This window comes from Bos javanicus, chromosome 7 (assembly GCF_032452875.1).
Source record: "Bos javanicus breed banteng chromosome 7, ARS-OSU_banteng_1.0, whole genome shotgun sequence".
Taxonomy (NCBI): Eukaryota; Metazoa; Chordata; class Mammalia; order Artiodactyla; family Bovidae; genus Bos; species Bos javanicus.
The window spans coordinates 20,431,047-20,456,961 of record NC_083874.1 but is presented as its reverse complement, the minus strand read 5'-3'; the positions used below and the strand labels follow the sequence as shown (position 1 = coordinate 20,456,961).

The window sequence follows — 25,915 nt, the reverse complement described above, 5'->3', positions numbered from 1 at the left end:
TGATTTAAAGAGCCTTATTTGACTGGTGGCACCCTCATTGGACAAAGCAGCTCTAGGGGGAGGAGGGAGACAAATATGTAACTAGAGAAGCAAGATGTCACAAAAATGTAAGTGCTTAAAAGAAAATAGAAGGTGAAGGGGTGAAAATGAGTCAGGGTTTTGAACTCAGGTAGTCAGGAAGGGCTTTTTGGAGGAAGTGACGTGCTCAGCGAAACATCAAAGATAAGGAGTTTCTGTCACCCTAGAGAGAACAGGGAAGGTTGTTTCAGTCAGCAAGCATAGCATATGCAGAGGCCCTGGGGAAGGATTGTGCCTGGTGTTGGAGGAACAGTGAGGAGGCCCGTGTGGCTGGAGCAGTGAGTGAGGGGGAAAGAGGGAGGCGGAGACGGCAGGGAGGGGACAGGGCAGGTCACAGCCCCCTTTGGCCTCCTCTTCATATCTAGAATGACAGTCGTTGCTCAGTCACTCAGTCGTGTCTGACTCTTTGTGACACCATGGACTGCAGCATGCCAGGCTTCCCTGTCCTCCACTATCTCTGGAACCTGCTCAAACTCATGTCCACTAAGTGGTGATGCCATCCATCTCATCCTCTGTTGCCCACTTCTCCTGCCCTCAATCTTTCCTGGTGCCAGAATCTTTTCCAATGAGTTGGCTCTTCGCATGAGGTGGCCAAAGTATTGTAGCTTCAGTTTCAGCATCAGTCCTTCCAATGAATATTCAGGGTTGATTTCCTTTGGTATTGATTGGTTTGATCTCCTTGCAGTACAAGGGACTCTCAAGAGTCTTCTTCAGAACCACAGTTTGAAAGCATAACAGCCAGGGGTCTCCCTAATTACCTCCCACTCTGAGTATGGTTGGCCGTATCCCACTTGATGAGAGCAGAGACCAGAGACGTATCACAACTTGTCCCGGGTCACACAGCTGGGGAGAGGGCCGCACAACACTAAGTCTTGCGCTCTTGCTCATGTCCGTCGACTGCCTCATGTGACTGCTGGTGTCTTTGCAGGTCCTGAAAATCCAGCAGGGGATCCAGGAGCATCTCAAGCAGGTGAATGAGTGACGGGAGCTTGGGTGTCGAGGGAGGGCTGCCCTCCTTGCATGGCAGGAGAAAGGGGGAGAGAGGAGGGCAGGGAGGGACAGGGCAGGTGGTGGAGGGACAGGGCAGGTGGTGCAGGCCCCAGCAGGCTGCAGGGGAAGACTTGGGCTTCCCCCTGCCCCCTGGGAGGTGGGAGGGCTGCAGATAGAGGGGGTGAGGCCTGAAGTGGAACCCCAGGATATGAGGTAGCCCCACATCTCAGGAGTGCATCTCTGATCCTGTGCCTCTCTTTTTGAGCCTGCTCCCAATCCCCATGGGGCTGGAGAAGGCCAGGGGCCTGTCAGCACTTCACAGGTCAGTTACTTCTGCTAGGAAGGGGCCGTTATGTGCCAGGCACAGCCGAATGCAGTCTCCATGTATCTGAGGTTCTCAACGGCCTGGCTCACACTGGCAGGGGAGAGCAGGCCTGCACCAGGCCTCCCCTCCTCCCACATGGGGCGCCTTGCCCAAGCTGAAGCACAGCTTCCACCCCGCCTGTCCTCCCGCCACCTGGCTCCTTTCTCCTGGGCACTGGCAGGACTTTTCCGCCTGTGCCACATGTGACTGGCGGAGGGCCAGGGCCATGTCTGCGACTTAGCAGAGCCTGGGGTGAGAAGCTCAGGGAACAGGGAAAGACAGATCCAGAGTAGAGCGGGGTGGAGGAGGAGGGGCCAGGAAGCAAGCAGAACACGGTTATTCATTCAACAGATATTTATCCATCACCTCCTTGCCAAGTACGGTTGTAGGCGCCAGGGAAATAGCAAAAGAGAACACAGACAAACCGCTGCCCTCGGGGTGAGAGGAACTTGGTAAACAGAAGTGTCAGATGGTGAGGACTGGGCATGGTGGGAGGTGGAATTAAGCAGCCCCAAGGGGATGTGGAGGGAGGGGGGTACCAAGGTGGCAGTAGGTTACAATTCAGGGTGGTCAGGGACGACTCTGGCATTTGAGCAAATTCTTGAAGGAGATCAGAGGAGGCAGGAGGATAGGTATCTGAATGAGGAGTAGCCCTGGCAGAGGCACAGCCTGTGCAAAGGCCCTGCGGCAGGACTGTGCCTGGCCCTCGCGTGCTGGGGGAACAACCAGGAGGGCCCTGTGGCTGGAGCAGAGTGAGCCGGGGGGGGGTGGGGGGGGTAGAGGAAGGAGAGGAGGGAGGGAGGGGATGGGGCAGGTCGTGCAGGGCCTTGTGGGCTGCAGGAGGACTTGGGTTTTTGCTCTGGGGAAGGTGGGAGCCCTAGAGGGCTGTGGGCAGAGGAGGGGGTGGGCCCTGACTCAGATGCTCACCAGCACCCTCTGGTGCCTGCTGCGGGGAGGAGGCACAGGAGTTGGGGTCCAGTTAGGACTATCCAGGTGTGGGAGGCTGATCACTGGGAAGGTTTGGTGGTGAGAAACAGGCAGAGCGGGGATGTGTTTGGAGGAGGAAATTCATAGCAGGTGCTGAGCATCGAAGGGTCTGAGGAGGATCCCAGAGGGTCTCCACCAAGCACCTCTCCCCCCACAGAGAGCCCCAGGTAATGCTTACTCCTGGTTCTGCACAGACCACCACCCCCTCTCCTGTTTTCAGTCCCTCCTCTACCAGCTTCCCCCGATGTGCATTTAAAATCCCGAGCAGCAGCAGCAGGGCCCGTGCTCCCCAGCCCGCCTGCACACAGCTCTCCCCAGGGAGGGCCAGCTCGCAGGCAGGAGGGAGCAGCACTTTTCATGCTGAGTGCATTAAAGTGCCAGTAAATTGCGCATTAACGAGCCAGGGCGAATTGGGGAAGGCTCCCCTGGGCCTTGTGCTGCTGGGAGGCCCAGCTGGGGAATCCATCTCTGGCTGCCCTAGGAAGCAGCCGCCTGGAGCTACGAGGGCTCGGGGAGGGGGTCCTCACCCCAGCCTCTCCCTCCCCGATCCTGTCCGCCCCAGTGACAGGCAGGAAATGAGACTAGGCTGAGAGTGGGGACAGGTAAACACAGCCCAGCCACCACATATTCTGACTTTGGGAAATTGACTTTGAGGCTCTGAGCCTCGTTTTCTCATCTGCAGAATGGGAACCTCAGTGGTGCCCATTCAACAGAACTAAGAGCCATGGTCAGCACCCACGCCACAGTCCTTAGCAGTTATTTCTTTCTGTGAATCAGAACATTTCCCCAGGATTTCGGAATTCACCCTGGGCCAAACAGTATCTTGGTATCCACCACGGAGAAGAGGCATGTGCATTGGTAAAGCCCATGGGCACTGCCTCCAAAGCCACAGGCCAAAGACCAAACCCGTGTCCTCCTCTGCAGTAGACATGGGACATGTGTGGCTATTTACATTTTAGTTGGCAATCAAGTGGCACCGTCCACATGTCAAGGACTCAACCTTAGCAGGCAGGTCTAGAACATTGTTAATATCACTATATTTAGTCTTCCTGGACTAAATATAGCTGCATATAGGCACATTCTCACAGAGCCTTTTATCAGCCCGAGAAGGTGGGTCTCCACAGCGAATTCCTGGCAGTACTGTAGGGGTGCTTCCTGTCTTGGATGGTTTGTGTCCTCGGCTGGAGGCCAGGAACATTGTAGGAGCTGCTGCCCTTGGTTCTTTTTATTTATTTGACTGTACCAAGTCTTAGTTGAGGCATGTGGGATCTAGTTCCCCTGACCAGGGATCAAACCCAGACCCCTTGCACTGAGAACTTGGAGTCTTAGCCACTGGTCCACCAGGAAGATCCCTGTCCTTGGTTCTTGAGCCTTTGGATGTGGCCGGTGGGCCTCAGGGTTGCATTTTATTTTATTTTTTTGACCACGTCCTACTGCATGTGCACTCTTTGTTCCCTGACTAGGGATAGAACCTGTAACCGCTGGGCCACCAGGGAAGTGCCCGCATTCCTAATTATACTGAACTTTATATTTAAATAGCCACCTGCAGCCTGTCTGTGCAAAGGAAGGAGAGGTTAAAATGGAGAGGTTAAAATCGATTCTAGTACTTGGGCCAGAAAAGCTTTGTGGAGAAAAGCAGTAGAATGCGCCATAGGAGGGAGCCTGTCCTAAAGGAACAGATGGGCAACCTTCTGGGAGGGAGAAAGAAAATTTAGGGAGCCTTCCGTGACCACAGAAACTATTGACTTAAACCTGGAATCGGTAGCAGTCACATTGCTTGACTTTTTTTTTTTTTTAGTATTTATTTGGCTGTACTGAGGTCTTACTTGTGGCATGTGGGATCTAGTTCCCTGACCAGGGATTGAACCCAGGCCCCCTGCATTGGGAGCACAGAGTCAGCCACTGGACCATCAGAGAAGCTTTAAAGAAAGAAAGTTAAGTCACTCAGTCATACCCGACTTTTTATGACCCCATGGACTGTAGCCCACCAGGCTCCTCCGTCCATTGGATTCTCCAGGCAAGAATACTGGAGTGGGTTGCCATTTCCTTCTCCAGGGGGTCTTCCCAACCCAGGGATCGAACCCAGGTCTCCTGCATTGCAGGCAGACGCTTTAACCTCTGAGCCACCAGGGAAGCCCCAGAGAAGCCTTGGCTCCACTTTAAATGTAAAATAAGTGACCAGTCAGGTTCCCTGGCTACCCTGTTGCCAGCCCTGCTCCTGAAGAGGAAACCATCGATTCCTTAGGATCTTTGCAACATTTCAGCAAATTCAAATGTCAGTCCCCACACGGGGGGACCTGGGTAACAGGGCTTTGCTTCTTGAAGCCATTTTAAGTGGCAGTGGCATTTGGGCCCAAGAAAATGTGAGTTTGATGACTTGACCATCTTAGAGTGGTGACTGGTTGTTAGGGCTCGATTTTTGTCACCTGCGGTCATGGCTGCCTTCTGGGTACCAAGAGCTTGCTTTTTGCTGGGTGACCACAAATCCACCCAAAAACGTTCAAGGGAGGTGGTGTACCCCATATTGTCCACGAGGAAACTGGCTTGTTGAAACGGGTTTGTCCTTAAGGGTTTTTTTCTTTTTAAATTATTTGTTTGACTGCACTGGGTCCTAGTTGCAGCACACGGGATTTTCAGTCTTGGTTGCAGCATTTGTTGTTGGTGTTCAGTCGCTCAGTCGTGTCTGACTCTTTGCGACCCCATGGACTGCAGCACACCAGGCTTCCCTGTCCTTCACTGTCTCCTGGAGTTTGTTCAAACTCACATCCATTGAGATGGTGATGCCATCCAACCATCTCATCCTCTGTCGTTCCCTTCTCTTCCTGCCTTCAATCTTTCCCAGCATCAGGGTCTTTTCCAATGAGTCGGCTCTTCACATCAGGTGGCCAAACTATTGGAGCTTCATCTTCAGCATCAGTCCTTCCAATTAATATTCAGGTTGATTTCCTTTAAAGGGTTGACTGGTTGCAGCATGCTGGATCTTGAACTGCAGCATTTGAACTTAGTTGGAGCACGTGGGATCTAGTTTCCTGACCAGGGATCGAACCCAGACCCCTTGCATTGGGAGTGTGGACTCTTAGCCACTGGACCACCAGGGAGGTCCCCCAGGGCTGTCCTTTAATGAAGCTTTAATGGGATGACCTTCTCCCCTCCAGGCAGAAAACTTCCTACAGATGATGGAGACCTGCAGCCAATCCCTAGGCTTCCAGCTCGGAGAGGTAGGTTCCTGGGTCCTCCAGGAGGGTGGGGATGGGCTTGGGGCAAAGGGTGCATCCTTGTGTCCCTCACCCACGACCCTGCGCTTCCAGAACCAGGGGAGCCAGCCCTCCCTCAGTGAGCAACCCAGCCAGGACCCCCAGCACCCAGGGGCCACGCCCCCACAGACCTCCAGTTTCCAGGATCTAGACTTCGAAGACGTCCTGGTCATGAGGTCATCTGACTGGTTCCAGCGATCCCCCAGAGTGAACAGTGACACAGTCCGCCAGCGAGACACGCAGCCGTGCTGGGACTTGGAGCCCCAGTTTTCACAGGATATTCTGACGGAGCAGCTCTGGGAGATTTTTGCTGGGACCCAGGACCAGGGAGAGCACCCAAGACACAGGAGTAAGCCTCCCTGGGGGTGAGGGGACAGGGGGGCTCAGGCCACATGGAGAGGCAGCATCTGTTGAACTTGGTTGCCCTGCCTTCTCTCCCTTATCCCTTCCTGTCATCCTAGTGACAGACCAGGTGCCAGGCCATGTAAGTAACTGGAATCCTCAGTACCCAGAGGAGAGGGCTTTGTCTTGACTGGGCTCCCTGGTAGGGACCTCTGGGTGCCTGTGGGATTGGCCTGCCCACCCCCTTACCCCTTGGAGACCCTCAGAGAATACCTGCAGCTCGGCCTCAATGGAAGGATGGGACTTCTGGCAGCTAGAGCATCTTGTCTACACTGCCTGGACCCTCCCACCGTGTTCCGCTTCTCAGACTAACCCCGGCACATCTTTGGTCTGAACTGATTTCCCCAATTCCCATGGGCAGGAGAGCCAGGAGCCAGGACCACGATACTTGGGAGTGAAAATGCTTCCCAAGGACACTCTGGGTAATCCAGGGGGAGAAGGGCAGTCCGCCCTGGGAGGGAGGGGGCATGCTTGCCACTGATTCAGTCTTGTCTCTGCCCAGTTTTCCTCCCACCCACGCCCTCTCCCAGCTCCTCTGAGGGCTCCCGAGAGGGAAGCCCAAGCCTGGGTGCTGTAGGACAGGAGATGCTCTCCCACATGGCCCAGGTAAGACCTTGCACTCCACACAAAAGCTAGGGGGGAGGTGGTCAAGACAGGAGGAGGATGTGGCTCAGGTGTGACCTCATCCACCCACAGGAGCTTGCCAGGAAGACCTATCAATTTCTGAAGCCCATGTAAGTATGTCCCAACCTGTGGTCTGAGGCTAGGGAAGCCCAGATGTAGGGATGAGAAGACTTTCTGGAGGAAGGGGCAAAATGCTTAGGATCTTGAAGGATGAATAGGAGTTTGGGATAGGACAAAGCATTCAGGGCAGAGGGGAGCAGTGTTCCATTACAGGAGACAGAGAATACCTGGAGGAATGTGTGTAGGACCTTGGGGGATGTAGAGTGTGCTGGAGAAATGAGGCTTGAGAGAATCCATAAACCTGAAAAGGAAGGAAGCCCTTTTGGGGTTTGCTGGGTGCCCTACTCCAGGCAGAGAAGCTCTCAGGCAGGCTGCTGATTCTGAGGCCTTCTCTCTCAAGATGCTGGGACCTTGAGGACTTTGAAAACACATGGAATAGGCCTGATGCCTTGCCTTGGCAGTCCAGGAAGCTGGCGGTTCCACACAGAGTGGAGAAGATGCGGAGACTAGAACATGGGGAGCCCGTGCTGGCCACGGCTATCAGCAGCTTCACCCGGCACGCCTTCACCTGCAGCAGGGGTGGCGTCAAGGTGTGGAGCCTGGTGGGCCAGGTGATGAAGGCCAGGTTTCCAGAGAGCTTCTTGAGAGTAGAGGTGAGGGCTCTGGGGCGGGGCTTGTGGGAACTGGGAGTGCCCTGCCCCCTGCAGGGGAGGAAGCTCACCTCAGACTCTGCCCACCCCAGACACCAGGGGCCTACCTGCGCACCTGCCTGCTGTTCTCAAACAGCACAACCCTGCTCACGGGCGGCCACAACCTGGCTGGTGTGAGCCTGTGGGACCTGACGGCGCCTTCCCTGCGCGTGAGAGCCGAACTGCCCTGCGCGGGCCTCACCTGCCAGGCCCTGGCTGCCAGCCCCGAGGACAGCCTGGCTTTTGCTGGCTTCACCAATGGCAGCGTCAGGATCTGGGACCTGCGGGACTGGAGTGTGGTCAGGTGTGGCCCAGGGGAGAGCCTCTTCCTGTCTCGGCCCCTGAGCAGGAACCCAGCAGTTTCAAGGCCAAAGCCCCTCTCCTTTGGGAACTCTTACATTGGAGAGTTGAAGACCTGGGTTCATGTCATGGCTGGGCTATTTGTTTGAAGCCCTGTTGTGGGACTTCTTGTCTGCCTTCGTTTCCCCATCTGTCACCCCGATGTGATTGGGCAACATAATTCCCAGCTGGGGAGCTGTGCCAGGCCCTGTGGGGTGCTGAGCAGCATCCCAGCCCTCACCCATTCAATGCTAGGAGCACAGATATCCCCAGGCATGGTCCCCTGGGGCTTAGGCTCACCCCTGGGGAGTGTGATTGGGTGTCCCCGGGGGTGCAGAGCTTAAAGTCTGAGCTCTGACCTCCCACCCTATGCCTCTCCTGGGCCAGGGACCTGCCTGGACATCCGAACGGTGCCAAGAGCATTGCTGTTAAAGACCAGCACGTCTGGACGGGGGGTCTGGATGCCTGCCTGCGGTGCTGGGATCTGAGGGCCACTGGGGAGCCCCAAGAATACCAGTTTGAATCTCAGGTGTGCAGCTGGGATGGGTCCTGCTTGGTCAGTAGCAGCTGGGCCTGGGACTGAAGGAGGTTGATGCTGGGGGAAGGGCAGGGGGAGTGGTACCTCAAGTCTCCGTGATGCTGTGAAGAGAGGGTTGCTTAGCTACATCCCCCTCCATTGCCCAGATAACATTGGATGCTTTTGTACTCTGTATCAAGGGATCATATTCTGAGTCTCTGTGATAATCTGGTAAGGTAGAGAGGACCACACTCATATTGTAGATGACCCAACCTAGGCCGGAAATGTGAAGTTGCTTGTTGGTGCCTCCCAGCCAGGAGGCGGGCAGGTGGTCAGGCCCCCAGGGTGGGTTCCTGGGCTCCTGCCACCTCTTGACCTGGCTAGGACCTGACCAATGTTTTCCTTGCTGTCTTCTCCCCAGATAATGAGCCTGTCCCCCAGCCCCCATGAGGACTGGGTGCTGGTGGGCACGGCCAATGGCCAGCAGTGGCTGCAGCCCAGCCTCGGGGGCCAGAAGCGCATGGTGGGGTGTAAGGACGGCACCATCCTTGAACTCAAGTTCTCCCCTGTGGGTGAGTGGCCAGGAAGGACCGGGGAGTCCCCCGTGGGCCCCAGCGGTCCTCAGCCTCCCACAGGGCGCTGCCTCACTCAGACCCACTCCACCCAGCCCTTTCTTCTCTTTTTTTTAATATTTATGTATTTGACTGCACTGGGTCTTAGTTGCGGCATAAAAGATCTTTAGCTGCAGCATGTGGGATCTAGTTCCCTGACCAGGGATCAAACCTGGGGCCCCTGCATTGGGAGCATGGAGTGTTACCCCCTGGACCACCAGGAAAGTCTCCTTCTCAGCCCTTCCTGACCCCTCCTGACCAACCCCCCTGACCATGCCCTTCATCAGCAGGAACTCCCCTGAGAGATGCTATCTGCAGGGGCTCACTCTGGGAGGTGTGAGGGGTCCAGTCCTCAGCTGCCAGCTTTCTCTGTGACTGGGCCCCCCTCTGCCTCTTCCCAGGCCAGTGGTGGGTGAGTGTGGGGACAGACAACCTGGTCAGCATCTTCAGCATGCCCGCGGGGACCCTGGCGCTCCAGGTACGAGGGTAGGGCAGGAGGGTGGCGCGTGCGTGTCCTGGGTGCTGAGGGGCCAGGTCTGGGGGTCCAAATGCAGAGGCCCCCCACCAAAAGGGACCACGTTTGAACGGATGGGCAGATGTTAAGAACAAGAATGGGCGAGTCCCTCGCTCTGTCCCCCAACCCTCCCAGGTGCCCGAGAGATCCTCTGTCATGTGCTGTGACGTGTCCCCCAGCAACCACCTGATCGTCACAGGGTGCAGGGACCACGCCTCTGTGTACCAGCTCACATACTGAGGGCTCGCCGGGGTGGGCGGGCTCGCACGATGAGCGATCTTTGTCATGTGTAATAAAGCAATTGGAAAAAGCACTGGTCCAGTGCTGTGTCCTGTCCCCTGGCACCTCATGGAGGTTTGAAGGGACTTTGTCCAGCCCAGGTCTCTACATTTGAGTCCACCTCTCCTGAGAGTCAGGTCAGAGCCACTGACCCTTGCCGTCAAGAGAACTGGACATGGAGCCCCCTGCCTTATTTCTTTCCCTGAGTGTGTGGAGGAAATGGCAACCCCCTCCAGTATTTTTGCCTGGAGGATTCCATGGACAGAGGAGCCTGGCAGGCCACAGTCCATGGGATTGCAAAAGGACTGAAGCGGCTTAGCACGTGTAGCATGAGGGATCTTAGTTCCCCAACCAGGCATGGAACCCATGCCCCCTGCAGTGGAAAAGTGGAGTCTTAACCTGTGGACTGCCAGGGAAGTCTCTGGAGCCCTTCTTCCTGCTCCACTGAGCTCTTGTGATCTCATGGAGAGATGCTCCCAGCCCTGCCTGCACAGCCCCAGGAGTGGCTCCTCAGTCCTTCCCAAGATACCCGTGTCCATATAGACCAGGGCTTCTACTCCCCAGGGGTGAGTCTAAGCCCCAGGGGACCATGTCTGGGGACATCTGTGCTCCTGGCATTGAGTGGGTAGGGGCTGGGATGCTGCTCAGCACCCCACAGGGCCTGGCACAGCTCCCCAACCGGGAATTATGCAGCCCCAATGTCAGCTGTGCCGAGGAGGAGAGACTGGTTTACTGGGGGTGGCTCTTGCTGGCCAGCACTTTTCCACCCACTAAGTAAGGTTCTGAAATCACCATTTGCTCACCCTGTCCCTCCAGGATGAGCAATGTCCCCAGTTCCCCAACCCAAAACAAAAAGGCAGTTGTGATAAATACATTTATTTCCCCAAGGTCCTCCTGTGTATCTGGCCCCACATTCAGCAGGGGAGGACACGAGGGGTCAGCCAGAGCATGGATGAGATTTAGGGCTCATGGTAGGACTGGGGGGGAGGTTCGGAATGACCCTCCCCTGGGAGTCAGGCCAGGGATGCAGGAAGAAGGGGGTCTCAGTAGACCACCTCATACACAGTGGCCTTCTTGTCCCCAGAGCCTGTCACGATGTACTTGTTGTTCCCGGAGATGTCACAACTGAGCACGGAGGAGGACTCCTTGGACTGTGGACAGGAGAGGGCGGGGGAGGGGAGAGTGAGGCGCGGCCAAGGCCAGCACGGTCTGGCTCGTGCTCCTGACCACCTGCACATTCAGAGGGAAGACACAAGGCAACTGGGGCAGCGCCTGTCCCCAGGGGTGAGCTATGGTCAAGGCCGGAGCTGAGACAGGACTTGGGGCCCAACACGGGGAGCCTAGCCATGAGGACAGAAGGAGGGTAACAGTTCTTCCAGAGAACAGTGATGATGCTCCTGGGAAGAGCAGGACCTCAGTTCCCTAGAACAGGAGAACCACCATCTCCTGGGAAGCTCAGAGAGGGTGTGTACCAGACATGAGGTCACACAGCACAGAAGACAGCTAAGGCTTAAAGTAGGATGACCTACACCAGCACTCTGCGAACTGTTTCTTTTTTTGTCCATGCAGCTTAAGGGATCTTAGTTCCCTGACGAGGGATTGAACCTAAGCTCTGGGCAGTGAGAGCACAGAGTCCTAACCACTGGACCACCAGGGAATTCCCTCAGCAATCTACTTCTGAAAAGGGCCCAGTGGTAAATTTTCAGGCTTTTACCTGAAAGCTCATTTAAGTCCAATGAGCTCTGGCCCGTAAGTGCAAGGACGAAATCAGTCAGTGTTACATCATCTACTATTTTTTTTTCCCTAACAACCCTTTAAAAAATGTAAAAACTGTTCCTCATCGAGCAGGATGGCTCTAAGAAAGATGCCAGAGTAAGTGTTGTGGAGGATGGAGAGACATCGGAACCCTTCCATATTGCCAGTGGGAATGAAAAATTTGGGAAAGATTCTGGCAGTTCCTCCAAAGATTAAACAACTCTCAGCAATTCCATTCCAAGATATCTGCCCAGGAGAAATGAAAACAAGCATGCACAGGAGAATGTACATGAATGTTCACAGCAGCCCAGAAGTGGAGACAACCCTAGTACCCACCAACAGGTGATGGATGAACACAGTATGGCCCATCCACACAGTAGAATATTAGCCTCTATATATTCCTTAAAACAGAAGGAAGCTCTGACACCTGCTACATCATGGATGGACCTTGGGGATGTGATGCTCAGTGAGAGAAGCGAGAGACAGAAGAATAAATTTTGTGTGATCCCACTTACATGAGTCATCAAATCCACAGAGACAGGAAGTAGATGGTGGGGCCAGGGGATGGGAAGTCAGTGTCTCATGGGGACAGAGTTTCAGTATGGGAAGACGAGAAAGTTCTGGAGATGATGGTAGGGATGGTTGTAGGACAGTGTGGATGTACTTAATGCCACTGAGCCCTGCATGTAAAAATGGTCAAGATGGTGAATTTTATATGGATTTATCACAACACTTCCCTGGTGGCTCAGATGGTAAAGCGTCTGCCTACAATGCGGGAGACCTAGGTTCAATCCCTGGGTCAGGAAGATCCCTTAGAGAAGGAAATGGCAACCCACTCCAGTATTCTTGCCTGGAAAATCCCATGGACAGAGGAGCCTGGTAGACTACAGTCCATGGGGTTGCAGAGTCGGACATGACTGAGCAACTTCACTTCACTTCACAACTAATAACACAGTTTGTGCACAGATGTGGCCTTCAGGCTGACCGCCTGCTTTAGTAGCTCCAGGCTGTTGAGGACGCTCCCCTGTTCAACCCCCACCCCTCTCTGGGTCCTGGGGCACCTGGCGTCCTGCAGTGGTGGTGGGGGGGGGCGGAAACCTCAGACATGCAGTACCTGGAAGATGCTGGCCCCGTACGGCGTCCTCCAGGCGTTGAGCAGGTTGTCCTTCCCCGTGCTCACGAACCACCGCCCTGGGGGAGGAGGGGGAGGAGTTCAGGAGCGAGGTGGACTGGAAGAAGCCAGGGCTAGGGGTGGCGGACAGAGACAGAGCAACCTGGTCTGCCTCTCCCTCCCCTTCCTGCACCTCTGCCCTCCCCTGGCGGACAGGAAGCCCCTTTGCTGAGGCTCCAGCCTTACCCCCGAGTGCCAGACAGTGAACCCAAGGTCCCAAAGAGCTCCAACTGACGTTCAAGAAGGGGGAGCCCCAAGAGAGGCTGGCCAGATAAAAATAGGGTGCCCAGGGAGTTCCCTACTTGTCCAGTGGTTAGACCGTGCTTTCACTGCTGAGGGACCAGGTTCAATCCCTGCTCGGGGAACTAAAATCCCAAAAGCTATGTGGTGTGGCCAAAATGCAGGGAAAGAAGCAAAACAAAAAGAAAAACCAGGGTGCTCAGTTACATTTGAACCTAAGATCAACCACGCATCATTTTTAGTACAGGTAGGTCCCAAATAGTTCATTATCTATTTTTTAACACATATTTATTTATTTGGCTGTGCCAGGTCTTAGGGCATGTGGGATCTAGTTCCCGGACCAGGGATTAAACCCAGGCTCCCTGTATTGGAAGCCACTGGGCCACCAGGGAAGTCCCTCTGTTTGTTTTTTTTAAGTATATGTAAGTTCCATGAACTACTTGGGATATATCAATACTGAAAACAACAAAAAAATTAGTGTAAGTGTATCCCATGCAATATTTGAGATCTATCTGCACTAAAATAGTATAAATTATAGCTCATGCATTTGGGGGACATACTTATGCTAATAAATTATGTGCTGTTTAGTGTACAAGTAAATCCCACAAGGTGCTTGAGACATGCTAACAAATTCTTTGTACATTAGAGCAGTGATCCCCAACCTTTTTGGCACGAGGGACCGGTTTCATGGAAGACAATTTTTCCATGGGGAACAAGATAAGAGGGGTGGCTTCAGGGTGATTCCAGCGCATGACATTTATTGTGCACTATTCCTATTACTGGAGAAGGTACTGGCACCCACTCCAGTACTGTTGCCTGGAGAATCCCATGGACGGAGGAGCCTGGTGGGCTGCAGTCCATGGGGTCGCTAAGAGTCGGACACGACTGAGCCACTTCACTTTCACTTTCCACTTTCATGCATTAGAGAAGGAAATGGCAACCCACTCCAGTGTTCTTGCCTGGAGAATCCCAGGGACGGGGGAGCCTGGTGGGCTGCCGTCCATGGGGTCGCACAGAGTCGGACACGACTGAAGCGACTTAGCAGCAGCAGCATTCCTATTATTATTACATCGGCTCTACCTTAGATCATCAGGCAATAGATCCCGAGGTTTGGGACCTCTGGTTAGAGTATGTCCCATGCAGTAGGGACATACTTCTATTAAGCAGTGATGTGCTGTTTATCTAAGATGCAAATGTAATCGGGCATCCTCGTTTTCTGTTGTGACTTTTTGTCGTCGTTATGTTTTGGCAACCCTGCCCCAGCGCCCCAGCTCCCAGAGGCCCCACCCAAGCCCCAGAGACGAACCACAGGAGGCAAACTTGAGGGACAGAACGCAGCTCTCGTGGAGATGCAGCTGGTATTTCTCGGGCTTCCGGACATGTAGGAGCTCCACACTACTGCTCTCCATGCCAACGGCCAGCCAGTCCTGGTTAGGGCAGTGGCCCAGGGAAAAAATCTAGGGGTGAAGAGAGGAGACAAAAAACCCCTTGGCATGTGGTGGGGGGTGCCAGAGCTTGGGGGGCCCGGGGAGGAAGGGAGCGGTCCAACGTTCTGCCACTGCAGCTCCTGCATGGAGAGGCAGCTGGCCCTGGGCCTGGAGCAGAGCGCAGCAGGCAACTGCGTGTCGAATCATTAATATTAATCAGAATTACATGGAGCCCCGGGGCCTCACATCCATTATCTTCTCTGAACGCACAACAGCTCTGGGAGGGAGGGAGGGAAGGGGTGAAGCCAGCGAGCACCGCAGCTCCCCTTGAGCAGATGGTGGAAGGGAAGCTGAGGCCATGTCCAGCTCAAGGTCACAGAGCAAGTCCGAGAAAGACCAGGCCTCCCGACACCCAGCCTGGAACGTTCCCTACTTGCCAACACCTCTTTTTACTTTGATTTGAAAGGATGCAGTGGCCTCGTCGGTCTGTGCGCCACGTCAAGCACAGCACAGAGAGCAGTAAGGCCCTCTTCACTCCTAAGCCTTTCTAAGTCTTCCTGATAAATGAGACACATGTGGAAAGAACCATACATTCACAACAGAGAGAAGAGTAGAAGGTTTTGCATGTTCCCGGCCATATAGAAGCATCCCTGTATAAAGAAGAGGGTGGGCTAGGGGGATGGGAGATATTCACCATGGGATCACCAGATATGAAGCCACCCATCTAAGTGTTGGGGACAGGGGATGGACAACCGTATCCACCTGCACTCCTGATGTCCTTATCAAAGGAAACTTCAAGCTAAACAGAAGGTAAAATGAGTTTGGAAGCTAGTTCCCAGCAGGCTTCAAGGAGACAAATTGTTGATGGGTTTTGAAGGATGGGTAGGAGTTTACCAGTTGGAGGAAGGAAGGGAAAGGCAGGTCAGTCAGAGGGAACAATAAGTGGGAAGATCTAGAGGGGTCACAGGGCACGGTGTGTGTAAGACTAGAGCACAAAGGCCTTAAAAAAACATGCCGAGGAGCTCACAACCTGCCCCCAAAGCAGCAGGAGACAGGATCTGAGTCCAAGGTACCTGAAGACTTGTCCTTGGCTCAGCCCCTGAAGGCTCAGCCCCGGGAGCCCCATGATTCTGTCCAGCTCCTTTACTACATCCTTCAGTCTCAATTTTCAGAGCACCCCTAACAGAGACCTCTCTGTGTCCAGCTCCTACATCAGCTTCTATCTATCCCCTGGGGTCAGCAGCTTCTCCGTGATGAGTCCTGGGGTGGGGGTAGGTCAGGAGCTCTCAGTAGGGTCAAGAGGTTGAAGGCTGGGAGGAGAAACCGCTACACAGAAGACAAAGGAACAGGGGAATGGCTTGGCAGGATCATCTAGGAAGATGATCTGAGGGTCTTAGTAGCCTCACAGCTTGGTATGAATCATCTCCTTTGTGTTTCCCTGTGTCTGTCTTTGAAGGACTGATTAAAGAGGAATGACTGTGGATGTGTCTCAAGGACAAGAAAGATGGACACAGAGGGTAGGTGTTTGGTCCTGTCTGGCGTCTGGGTGCCTCAGGGGGAGAGGAAGGGAGTCTGGCTTCCTGGAGCTTGTGTCCCACTTCTGCCAGACCCTGTGTGGCACCTGGGAGCTGAAGTCATGCTGCTGCAGCTGGCGCCCCTCCCGCAGGTCCCAGCAGCGCACGGTGTTGTCCAGGCCCCCTGTCCAGAGCCGAGTGCCATAATCCGAAATGTCGATGCAGCTGGCCCCATCCGTGTGGCCCTGGAACTGCCTGGAGAAAGGAGGGCCCAAGTGTCAACCCTGGAGGCGGTGCTGCTTTAGCGTCTTCCCAGGCAGCACCAACAGAAGAGGGCAGGAGCTTGCCCGAGGTCACAGGGCACCGGCCACCCACCTGACCATGGTCTGGTTCTGCAGGTCCCAGACCACGATGTTGCCATCGCTGCAGCAGGAGAAGCAGACCTTGGCGTCAGGACTGACGGCCAGGGCATAGCAGGCGGGCGCTGAGGAGGTCAGCTCTGCCTTGATGCGAGGAGTGGGTGCCGCCAGGTCCCAGATGGACAAGGTGCTGGCTTCACCGCCCACAATCAGACTCCGGCCGTCAGGCAGCAACTTGCAGGAACGAATGTAGTTGTCCCGGTTCTGGGAGGGGAGAGAAACGAGGACAGTAGGTGGGACCTCCAGCCAAGCCTGCAGGAACCCAGCTGAAGAAATCATCCCACTGGTCTATAAGCTCTGCCCCTGGTTGGCCCTTGAATTCCACCCATTGGCCCACAAACCCCATCCCTGTTGGGCTATAATCACCTGTCGGTGCCCTAAGAGCTCTGCCCCTAACTGGCCAAAAGCCCAACCCTGGTTGGCTTATAAACTCCACCCATTGACCTATAGCGCCACCCCTAGGTGGCCTATAAGCCCTGCCCCTCTGGCCTGCAAGGTCCCCATCCCTTGTCTGCAGGCCCCGCCCCATGTGTCTACAGGCCCTGCCTCATGTATCTGCAGGCCCCGCCCCACCCTCACCAGGCAGTCCAGCTGGGCCACTGGCATCTTGGCGCCGGGCTGGCCCACGTCCCACACCTTCACGCAGCCCTTGCCACCCGTGTACACGTGCTGTGTGGAGCCACTGATGGTGACTGCGCAGACCACCTCGCCGTGCGCCAGCGTGTGCAGCTGCCGCGCGTGCCGTGGGATGCCCGCGCCTACCAGTGCATCGGAAGGGAAGGGCACCGGCTGCATCTGCCCGTCCGCAGACACGTGGAAGGAGTAGGCCCTGGATGGGAGGTGGGGCATGAGGCACAAGGAGCCGGGACACTCCTTACCCTCAACCCCCAGGGCAGGGAGGGGTCTTCCCCTGCCTGTGCCTCCATGTGTTTAGGGACAGGGCCCCAGGATCAAAGGTTGACGTGGCATGGTCAGCGCGATACAAAAGAGGAAGTGGTCTGGCTGTGGCCTGGCGCGTGGGAAGCAAGCACTTAGTAGGAGTTGGTGAAACAGAAGATCCAGGAAGATGCCTTGTGAATTTCAGACAACACAGTCCAATAGCAGCCACACAGGGCCAGTTAAATTTAAAGAAATGTAAAATTTCAGTTCCTCAGTTGCAGTGACCACATTTGAAGTGCTCAATAGCCACAGATGGCAGATGGCTCTCAGATCAGACAGCCCTAAGTATAGAATGTTCTCCTCATGGCAAAAAGTTCTACCGATCTTGGGGCCAGCTCATTCTCTGGGGTGGGATGCATTATTGGGTATGGAGCAGCATCCTTGGGTCCCATGCTTCTAGAGGCTAGAAGCATTGGGGTGTGACAACCAAACATATCACCAGACTTCACCAAATGTCCTGGGGGAGGGGCAGCACAAAATCTATGCCCTGCTGAGAACCCCTGTCTAGATCTTGCTTGTTACATATCTCTTTATCCAGACAGCAACTCTGGGAGCCCCAATTATCTTACAGAAGAGACTTTTGCGACAGGCAGAGGGAGAGCCCAATCCCCACCCCACTACATAAGCACCTCAGAGGAGGCAGGGAGTGCCACCCTGGTACTCACGGCTTTCCCCCAGGGATGGTGGGCAGGGAGGAAGAGATGGATGACCCTCGGAGATGTGGGTGAGACTCAAATGCCATCTGCCAAAACACCAATGGGGGTGTCATGGGGAGGGTGACTAAAACCCGTGTCTGCCTCTCCCGCGCTCACTTGCCACATCCCTCTATGTTTATCAGAGGACCCCTCCCCACCAATTTGTTTATCAGCCCCTCCCCAAAAAGGGAAGGTGCCCTCTTCTCTACCTATCCTACAGATGGGAAAGTGCAGGCTTTCACATGAGGGAACCCCAAGTTCTCTAGCTGGAGAATCCTAGCACCCCAGAGTTGGAGGGATCCTGATGAATCTCCTGTCCAATGCTCAGAACAGGGGTCAGCAGACCATGGCCCCCTGCTTGTATTTGTAAATAAAGTTTTATTGGCACACACAGCCATACCCATTCCTGTATTTTTGTCTAGGATGGTTTTGAGCTATGAAAGCAGAGTCAGGTAGTTGTGATAGGAACCAACTGGTCTGCCAAGCCAAAAATGCTCACTATCTGGCCCTTTACAGAAAACATTGCTGACCTCTGTTTTAGAGAGTCACTTGCAAGTGCCCATCCAGCCTCTGGCCTGGGATAACTCTAGTGACAGACATTTTATTCCCTCTGGAGGCATCTACACCCACTTCAGGATGGCTCACTCTAGCCAGCATGCACCCCAGTACTGGGGCCCACACAGACCTTGTCTCCTCCCCTTGCTGCAGCTCAGGGCTCTCATGCCTCTCCGTTAGCTCCTCCTCATGGATATCACTTCTGTCCTCTCCCTGGGCTAGTTCTTTCTCTGCAATCTATCATAATCATTGAAGTCCCTCAAAAATAAGGGCAAACTACTATACACCATCTGCCAGAAGGCTGAAGGGGACCCTCACATTCCATGTCTGGGGTTTTGTTTCTCTTAATGCAGCATGATCACAGTTGTCTTTTCCATAGTCACAGGTGCTTATCTGTACTAAGCTTGTGGGGCTACTGAGACCGTCAGATCATCTTCTCACATGCACTCACCAAGTCAGGACGCCCCTCACTTTCCCCATTCCCTGGTCTTTCTACGTGTAACTGGTTTCTCCTCCCAGCCCCCAGCCTCTGGGTCCTGCTGACACCTGGCATCTCTCACCCTGAGGACTCACCATGGGAGAGCGTCCGTACACCACAGAGCCGCTGGCCTGGGGGGACAGGTGGAGGCTGACGTAGGAGCTGGGCACGGAGAGGTCCCCGTTAAGGACACTGTGGGAGCCCAGGCTGAAGGATGTGCTGAAGGGACTGGACAGGGTCAGGGGACTCCTCAGGGCTGAGTAAGAAGAGACAAAGACAGGTTTTCAAACATGTTAGGCTCAGGTCCAACTGCCTTAGGGGAGTTCCAAGGCTCTCATGTTCTAGCACAGCATCCAGCATACCCTGTCCTATCTCTAGACACTTAACAGATGCTGTTCACTCTGGCCAACAAGTCTTTCCCTTTCCTTTTTCAGTTACTGAACTCCTACTCACCCTTCAAAACCCAGACTCAATTGTCCAGCAACATCTCAGGAACATCCTCAGACCTCCCCCACTCTACCCCTAACCTCCAACCTTGCCCATCTTGAGTCCCTCCCTCTACCCCAACCCCCATAATAATGATGGGGAAAGTGAAGCTCAGAGAAGTCAGGTCACTTGCCCAAAGTCACACAGCCAGTAAGTGTCCAAAGCTGACCTCAAATGCAAGCATGTGTAACTCCAAAACTTGTCTTTCTAGGGTACTGGAGCCCCCAAGAAAGTTACTTCCCCTCTCTGGGCCTCCGCTGACCCCTGCCACCATCAAGCCAAGACAATGAAGAAACAAGAGGCCCAGAGTGAGGCAGTGTCTAGCTCAGAGTCATGGAAAGTGCAAGGTAATGCCAGGGCTGTAAGCCAGACCTCCTGCCTCCCCACCCCCATTGTCAAGAGCTCCCCAGCAGGGAGCAGGGACTTACCAATACTGTCTGTGGAAGGGGCAGGCTTGGCTGCTAGCTGGCGGAGGTGACTGACCGAGCTGGGCCCAGGGGTGGATGTGTCCTGGGGCGGGGAGGAGTCGCAGGATTTGGAGGCAGGAGTGCTGGCCGGAAGATCGTTCTGGGGGAAAGGGCAAGACTGAACACCACCAGACACCTGGTGCCTTGCAGCCCAAGGATCTGGGCGGAAGGTGAGAGCAGGTACACTTGGGGCAGACCAGGGCTCATGGCAGGTATACACAGACACCTGGGGACAGGCCCCACAGGTGACCCCCTGAGCACAGGGCCCATGTGAGCATCTGTGCACATCCGAATGCCAGATGGACATCTGAGCATCGGCCCTCGGGGTGCACGCACAGGAACCCACACAGTCTTGGGAGAATCGCACGTGTGTGATAAGGTATACGATGCAGCCACAGGGTAAAAAAGGCGGTGAACATTCACACACTTGGGGCAAGTTGGGCCCGTGGGGATCATGAGAGAAGGCAGTACACAGACTTAGAGGGTGTTAAATCCTTTAGGGTAGAGGACCAAACTCTAGGATGGGCTCTGCAAGCAGGAGACCACAGCGTGTTCCCAAGGCAAGACCCTAGTACTGCTGGTCACCCACTTGCTCCCCATGAGGAGGGGATGTCTCCCACTGCTGTCCCTCCCCATGGGGACCCTGGAAGAGAGGGGAAGCTGAACCTCCATGTAGGAATAAGCTCCATCTCAGCTTTCTGTCATCGCTTTCTTTGCCTTTCAAGAAACTTCACATCCTCATCTTGTGTGGGCTGCACCCTATCTTTCCTTCACAGGATCACACGTTTTGTGACAACCACATTCACACACCCATGGCAGGGAGTAGTTGGGGCCAACATGGGGACAGGGGGGCCACTGGGGGCTTCTCCATTAAAACAGCACTGCCCCTCCCCCTCTGCATCTCCTTGGCATGGGAAGAGGGCACAGGAGATGCCATGGGAGCCCCAACCTTGGCAGTTGCCATAGCAACCTGCTGGGAGGGGAAGCCTAGAAACCGACACAGTCTCCCTGGTAAGTGCAGGGCAGGGGTCTGGGGAAGAATTGGGGGCAGGGACAAATCGAGCTGAATTGAGAATGCCCGGGGGGGTTGGGAGGGTGGGGGAGTGCTTTCAGGTGGTCCCCTACACCAGGCATCAAACATCAGGAGAAGCAAGGAGAAAGTTTTTCTGGTATGAGTCATCTTTCCTTACAGTTGGGGCTGGTGTGTGTGTCCCCAAGGCCTTAACACTCCCAGGGCTGGAGTCAGCCTGGCCAGTTGCCAATTCTATAGTTTCACTCACTGTGTTTATTTTCACTGACTTCCTATCTATTGCTAGAGACACTTGTTTTCCACATAAGATGGTGAGTTATCTTTTAATATTATTTACAAAGTTGCGGAATGAGTCCACTTAGGAAAAATTACTGGGCTAAGGCAGAGGTGGATTTTTAGGGACATAATAATCAGGAAGGGAATGTTGGAGCACACCAGCCTGGCTCATTTCTCTCATCCCACATCTAACACGGCAGTCTGTTTTCAGGTCCCTGGGATGAATAAAATGAGTTTCAAGGCCCCCCCCGCCACTTACCAGGACGAGTTCCTTGGCTCTGGGGAGCGGTGAGCCAAGGCTGGAGGCCAAGGAGGCTGGACTGTCCACAAGGTCCCGACGAGCAGGGATGCAGGTAGGTGCCTTTCCACATGGGGTGGTTGCTGGGCTGGGGGGCTCGGAGGGTTGGTCCTGGGTTTGAGGAGGTGACGATGAATGGGGAGGGCACTGAAGTGGCAGAGGAAGGAGAGCTCCTCTCTATACCCTACCTGTGTCCCACCCCGACCTCTAGAATGGACATCTAGGACCCACCTTGGGAGGATTATGAAACCTCCCTGTGCCTCAGTTGATTCATCTGTACAATGGGTTTAAGGACATAAGCTACACAGAGCAACAACTCTATATGGGCTTAGTTTTGTTTCCCCCCATCGAATAGATGAGGAAAAGTGAGGCCAAGGAAGGGGTGTCACTGCCCTGAAGTCACGCAGAGAACCAGGGCATGAAGCCACTTCCATTGCCTGCCTCTGGGTTTCTCTGGGCCTCAGTTTCCCCACCTATGCTATGGACAGGAGGTCAGCCTGGGATGTCCTGGTTTTCCCTACTGCCCCTGGCCCCATAGCATCCCCATCCCAGCCATCCCACAGAGAGGGGAACACAAGGCCCCCCAACTCTCCCAGATAACCCACTGCCTGCTCTGTGCCCAGATCAGACCTGAGGTCAGAGCGGGAAGAGCCTGGACCCTGACTCACCTCGTCCACCACCAGATTGTAATCGCTCTTGTCCTCGTCACTTTCCTGGGGGGACACGGGGGGAAGAGAGCTCACCCTGGCCCTACCCCTGCCTCCACACCCCCTTACATCTCCTTGGGAGGGTCTGATTGGGATTCTGGGGCTTGTTTCATTTGTTCAAGTACAAAGGAGGCCAGTGGGGGAAATCTCTCAAGGGAGAAGAATGGAGAAGATGAATATGAGCACCCAAGAGGTGCTGTGTGGCCTCAGTTTACCACTCTGTGCAGTGGGGTGAGAGCCAGAGGCCAGGAGCCTTACCTCCTTACCTCCTTCCCAGCTCTCGACCCACAGAGGCAATCAACCTCTCAGGCTGGTCGGCCTCACCCCACCCCCATCTGCCCACCCAAGTCCATGCGCGCCTCCCCCTCTACTCACATAAGGTCCTGATAGATCCTTCTCCTCAGCTCTCTGCTTTCCATTTCCACCCAGGCCACTGGGCCGCTCCTCTTCCACCACACTCTCCGGGGGTGAGGGAGACACACTCTGCAGAGCCACATGGGCCAGGTGGGAGAAAGAGTCAGAGCCCTGAGCCCAAGACTGGGTCCTGGCCCAGCCAGAACCGAGGAGCCTCATCACTGTTATTAGGATCTGTGCCCCAAGCTTCTCATCTGGAAAAAAGTACCTTCCAAGGGCCGATTCAGTGGAATTGTGACAATCACAAATGTCCCCAGATATCACCCAAGGGCCCCTGGGGGGCACCCATGCAAACTGAAATAAGCTCTGAGTGCAAAATGCATTCGGAGCTTGGAGACAGAAAAGATCCCATTAAGACTGTTTTATGTTGTGCATTTGGGTTCTGAGGGAGGCATGAGCCAACCTTGCAGGTCTCTTTGCATGGCCCTGCAATAAACCTTTCTCTGCTCAAAAACAAAAAAAAAAAAACAAAAAAAAACAACCTTTTATGGTGATTACAGGTTGAAATATTGTAGATGCATTGTGTTAAATAAAATTTACTGTTGAAATTCATTTCACCTGCTTAACTTTCCTAATGTGGCTACTGGAAAATTCATAGTGATGTTTATAGAAAGTTAAATGTGTGATTGAAAATGCATGGGAACACACACACACTCGAGTGCGTGTAAAACCATGAAGTGGGAATAAGCCCTGTGGGGTGCACCCATGTCCATTTTCTGACTGTGACACTGTATTTTAGTTCTGAAAGATGTTATCACTGGGTGAGGGGTACAAGGGACCTCCTTGTACATTTCTTTGCAACCTCCCTGCACATCTGTAATGATTTCAAAACTAAACAATTTTTAAAAACTACCTACAGGGCTCACGTGATATTTCTGTTGTGCAGCCCTCTTGTAGATGATAAAAATGGAGAGGATGAGGGATAAATTAATGACAGAGGAATGGATGGAATGCTACCCAGGCATGCATTCATTTATTCTATTGCAAAAATTGCTAGAGATGGAAAATTTGAAATAAATAAAACTCTAGTCTTATGGGCAGCCCCCTACCCCCCCCAAAAAAGGCTACACAGTGTGAAAGCGGGATGTGGTCTCCTTCTGAGGCCCTAACAGCTCAGAACAAGCAGCTTCAGCCACATGTGAATACAAAGCAAATGTTAGGTAAGAGGGCAAGTCCCCGGAGCCCCTCAACTTACCCTGCTAGGGACTCTCTCCACTGGCAGGTGGGGGTGAGGTAAAGAGAGAGAAAGGAAAAGAAGTGGGGGGTTATATCCCATGGTGCTAGAGTACTCAGCCGTCCACAGCACATAAAGCCCTCTTCCCAACTCAGAAACTCCCTCCTCCTTCTAACACCCTGGCAAGGAGTGGACTATCCCTTCCCTGCACCATTCAGATAGATGCCCAGAGAGGTTTATAACTTGCCCAAAGACACATAGCCCATGGAGAACAGAATTGAACCTGCAACTCTGCAGCCCCCTCCGTTCCCTCACATTTATTTTTTTATTTTATTTATTATTTCTTTTAAGGCTGTGCTGGGTTTTTGCTGCTGTGTGGGCTACTCTCTAGTTGAGTTACGCGAGCTTCTCATTGCAGTGGCTTCTTCTTGTGGAGCACGGGCTCTAAGGAGCGCAGGCTTCAGTAGTTGTGGCTCCTTGGCTCTAGAGCACAGGTTCAATTATTGTGGCACACAGGCTTAGTTGCTGCACAGCACGTGGGATCATCCTGGACCAGGGATTGATCCCGTGTCTCCTGCATTAGCAGGCAGCTTCTATACCACTGAGCCACCTGGGAAATCCCATCCCTCTCATTTAGATGAGTTTAGTGGTCCTGCTACCCTCTCCCCACTCCCCCAGCCCCTTCCATCGGGGATGTCCACTCACCTCTGGACCCCTCCGCCTCCATGCCTGCCCGCTCCTCCTTGGTGACTGCGGCCAGCTGAGCCTGGGCAGCCAGGGCTCCCGACAGGGCCAGCAGCCCCGTGGCACTGCCGCCCACCAGCCCCGCTGGGCGAGGGGTGAGGGGCACAGGGGGGGCGTGGTGGGCCAGCGGCTGGAGCTGCTGCTGCTGGAGAGGAGGGGGGTGGGCCAGGGGCGGGCGGGGGCGGGCCCTGGGAGCCCCCGCTTCCCCTAGCCGAAGCTGGAGAGGCTGTGTCTGGGCAGACAGGGCCTGCCTTGGGGTCTCCAAGGCTACCGGAGCCCAGGTCAGCTAGCTGCCCACCCAGCACCCCCAGCTTCACCACCAAGGGCGGGGTGGGCGCCAGATGACTCACCCCAATGAGGCTGTTCAGCTCTCCGACTGTCACCTGCTTGGCCCGCTCCACGGCCTGCAGGACCTGCTGTTGGTGCTGGAGGTAGGGGTGGGGTCAGGGACACTCAGGAGAGCACCCTTATCTGATCAGAGACCCTACCTTTCAGACAACACCCTCTGGGACCCCCCCTTTATTTATCAGTCACACCCTGCAGGCATATGGGATCTTAGTTCCCTGACCAGGAATCCAACCCGCGCCCCCTCCAGTGGGAGCACTGGACCATCAGGAAAGCACCCGCCCCTCTTCTTCTCTCACTTGCTCTATTTTCTTTCTCTCCTTTCAAAATCAGGAAACAAACAAAGCAATGCAGTGCAGTTCAAACCAATACTTAGAAAGCGGAGTTTATACATCAGAGTCCCCGCCTTCGGCACTGCTGACGTCGTGGCTGGGTCACCCTGTATGGGGACCGTCCCGGACACTGTGGTGTGTGGAGCCTCGTCCCTGCCCCCAACACTCACTGGATGCCAGAAACACCCCCAGTAGTGACAAGCACAAAGGTCCCCACCATCACCCAGTGTCCCCTGAGGACAGAATCACCGCCAGTAAAGAACCACTGTACAAATAAGCAGCCATGGACCAATCACCCAGGTCACAAAATACAAACTGGCAGTCTCTAAAGGCCCCCCATGCACCCCACCCTCATCCCGCCCTCCTTCCTTCCTTCCTCTCCCCTCTTTCACACAGTGATAAAACATCCTCAACTGCACTGTTGGATACAGAAGCCATTTGCAGCCACTGAGCACTTGAAATGTGGCTGGTGCAACTGAGGAACGAGATGCCTCCTTTAATCAATTTGACAGAAATTTACATATTAATTTAATGTAATATATTATAAAAGAAATAAAAATTAATACAGATGTAAATGGCCACACATAGCTAGTGGCTCCTATGTTCTCTCTAAGGCCACTTTTGCACCCAAACTACCCAGGATGGAGACTGGGGCTGTTCCCACTAAGGAGGTGTCAGGATACTGATGGGGTGTCCTGTATGGGGCACACCTGAAAGGGTGTGTCCAGGCCAGGGGTTGGT

The 25,915-nt window shown here is 54.3% G+C and overlaps 2 protein-coding genes across 12 annotated transcripts in view; one reads left to right on the top strand and one right to left on the bottom strand.

Moving 5' to 3' along the window:
• TLE6 (TLE family member 6, subcortical maternal complex member) overlaps positions 1–15,944 on the top strand; it is a 51,978-nt gene extending 36,034 nt beyond the window's left edge. For 4 of the 8 annotated variants that reach the window (XM_061422727.1, XM_061422726.1, XM_061422730.1 and 1 more), the window contains 13 exons: positions 1,007–1,048; positions 5,575–5,637; positions 5,728–6,022; positions 6,135–6,157; positions 6,437–6,497; positions 6,578–6,681; positions 6,772–6,809; positions 7,160–7,412; positions 7,502–7,752; positions 8,175–8,316; positions 8,726–8,876; positions 9,317–9,393; positions 9,565–9,742. In XM_061422727.1, coding sequence (XP_061278711.1) covers positions 1,007–1,048; positions 5,575–5,637; positions 5,728–6,022; positions 6,135–6,157; positions 6,437–6,497; positions 6,578–6,681; positions 6,772–6,809; positions 7,160–7,412; positions 7,502–7,752; positions 8,175–8,316; positions 8,726–8,876; positions 9,317–9,393; positions 9,565–9,669 — 1,605 coding nt within the window. In that variant the 3' untranslated portion in view covers positions 9,670–9,742. Of the gene's footprint in view, positions 1–69; positions 357–1,006; positions 1,049–2,240; positions 2,587–5,574; positions 5,638–5,727; positions 6,023–6,134; positions 6,158–6,436; positions 6,498–6,577; positions 6,682–6,771; positions 6,810–7,159; positions 7,413–7,501; positions 7,753–8,174; positions 8,317–8,725; positions 8,877–9,316; positions 9,394–9,564; positions 9,743–15,757 lie in introns of those variants that run through there. The other 4 variants (XM_061422731.1, XM_061422729.1, XM_061422733.1 and 1 more) reach the window with 4 other exon arrangements.
• Positions 10,569–25,915, bottom strand: part of TLE2 (TLE family member 2, transcriptional corepressor) — a 29,500-nt gene continuing 14,153 nt past the window's right edge. Inside the window, exons 7-21 of one of the 4 annotated variants that reach the window (XM_061422719.1) lie at positions 24,848–24,922; positions 24,459–24,642; positions 23,775–23,794; positions 22,541–22,648; positions 22,127–22,171; positions 21,420–21,605; positions 19,816–19,954; positions 18,997–19,157; positions 17,839–17,915; positions 16,814–17,063; positions 16,191–16,438; positions 15,923–16,070; positions 14,181–14,331; positions 12,578–12,654; positions 10,569–10,859 (exon numbers count right to left, since the gene is read on the bottom strand). In XM_061422719.1, the coding sequence (XP_061278703.1) occupies positions 10,752–10,859; positions 12,578–12,654; positions 14,181–14,331; positions 15,923–16,070; positions 16,191–16,438; positions 16,814–17,063; positions 17,839–17,915; positions 18,997–19,157; positions 19,816–19,954; positions 21,420–21,605; positions 22,127–22,171; positions 22,541–22,648; positions 23,775–23,794; positions 24,459–24,642; positions 24,848–24,922 (1,977 nt within the window). In that variant the 3' untranslated portion in view covers positions 10,569–10,751. The remainder of the gene's footprint in view (positions 10,860–12,577; positions 12,655–14,180; positions 14,332–15,922; positions 16,071–16,190; positions 16,439–16,813; positions 17,064–17,838; positions 17,916–18,996; positions 19,158–19,815; positions 19,955–21,419; positions 21,606–22,126; positions 22,172–22,540; positions 22,649–23,774; positions 23,795–24,458; positions 24,643–24,847; positions 24,923–25,915) is intronic. The other 3 variants (XM_061422721.1, XM_061422722.1, XM_061422723.1) reach the window with 3 other exon arrangements.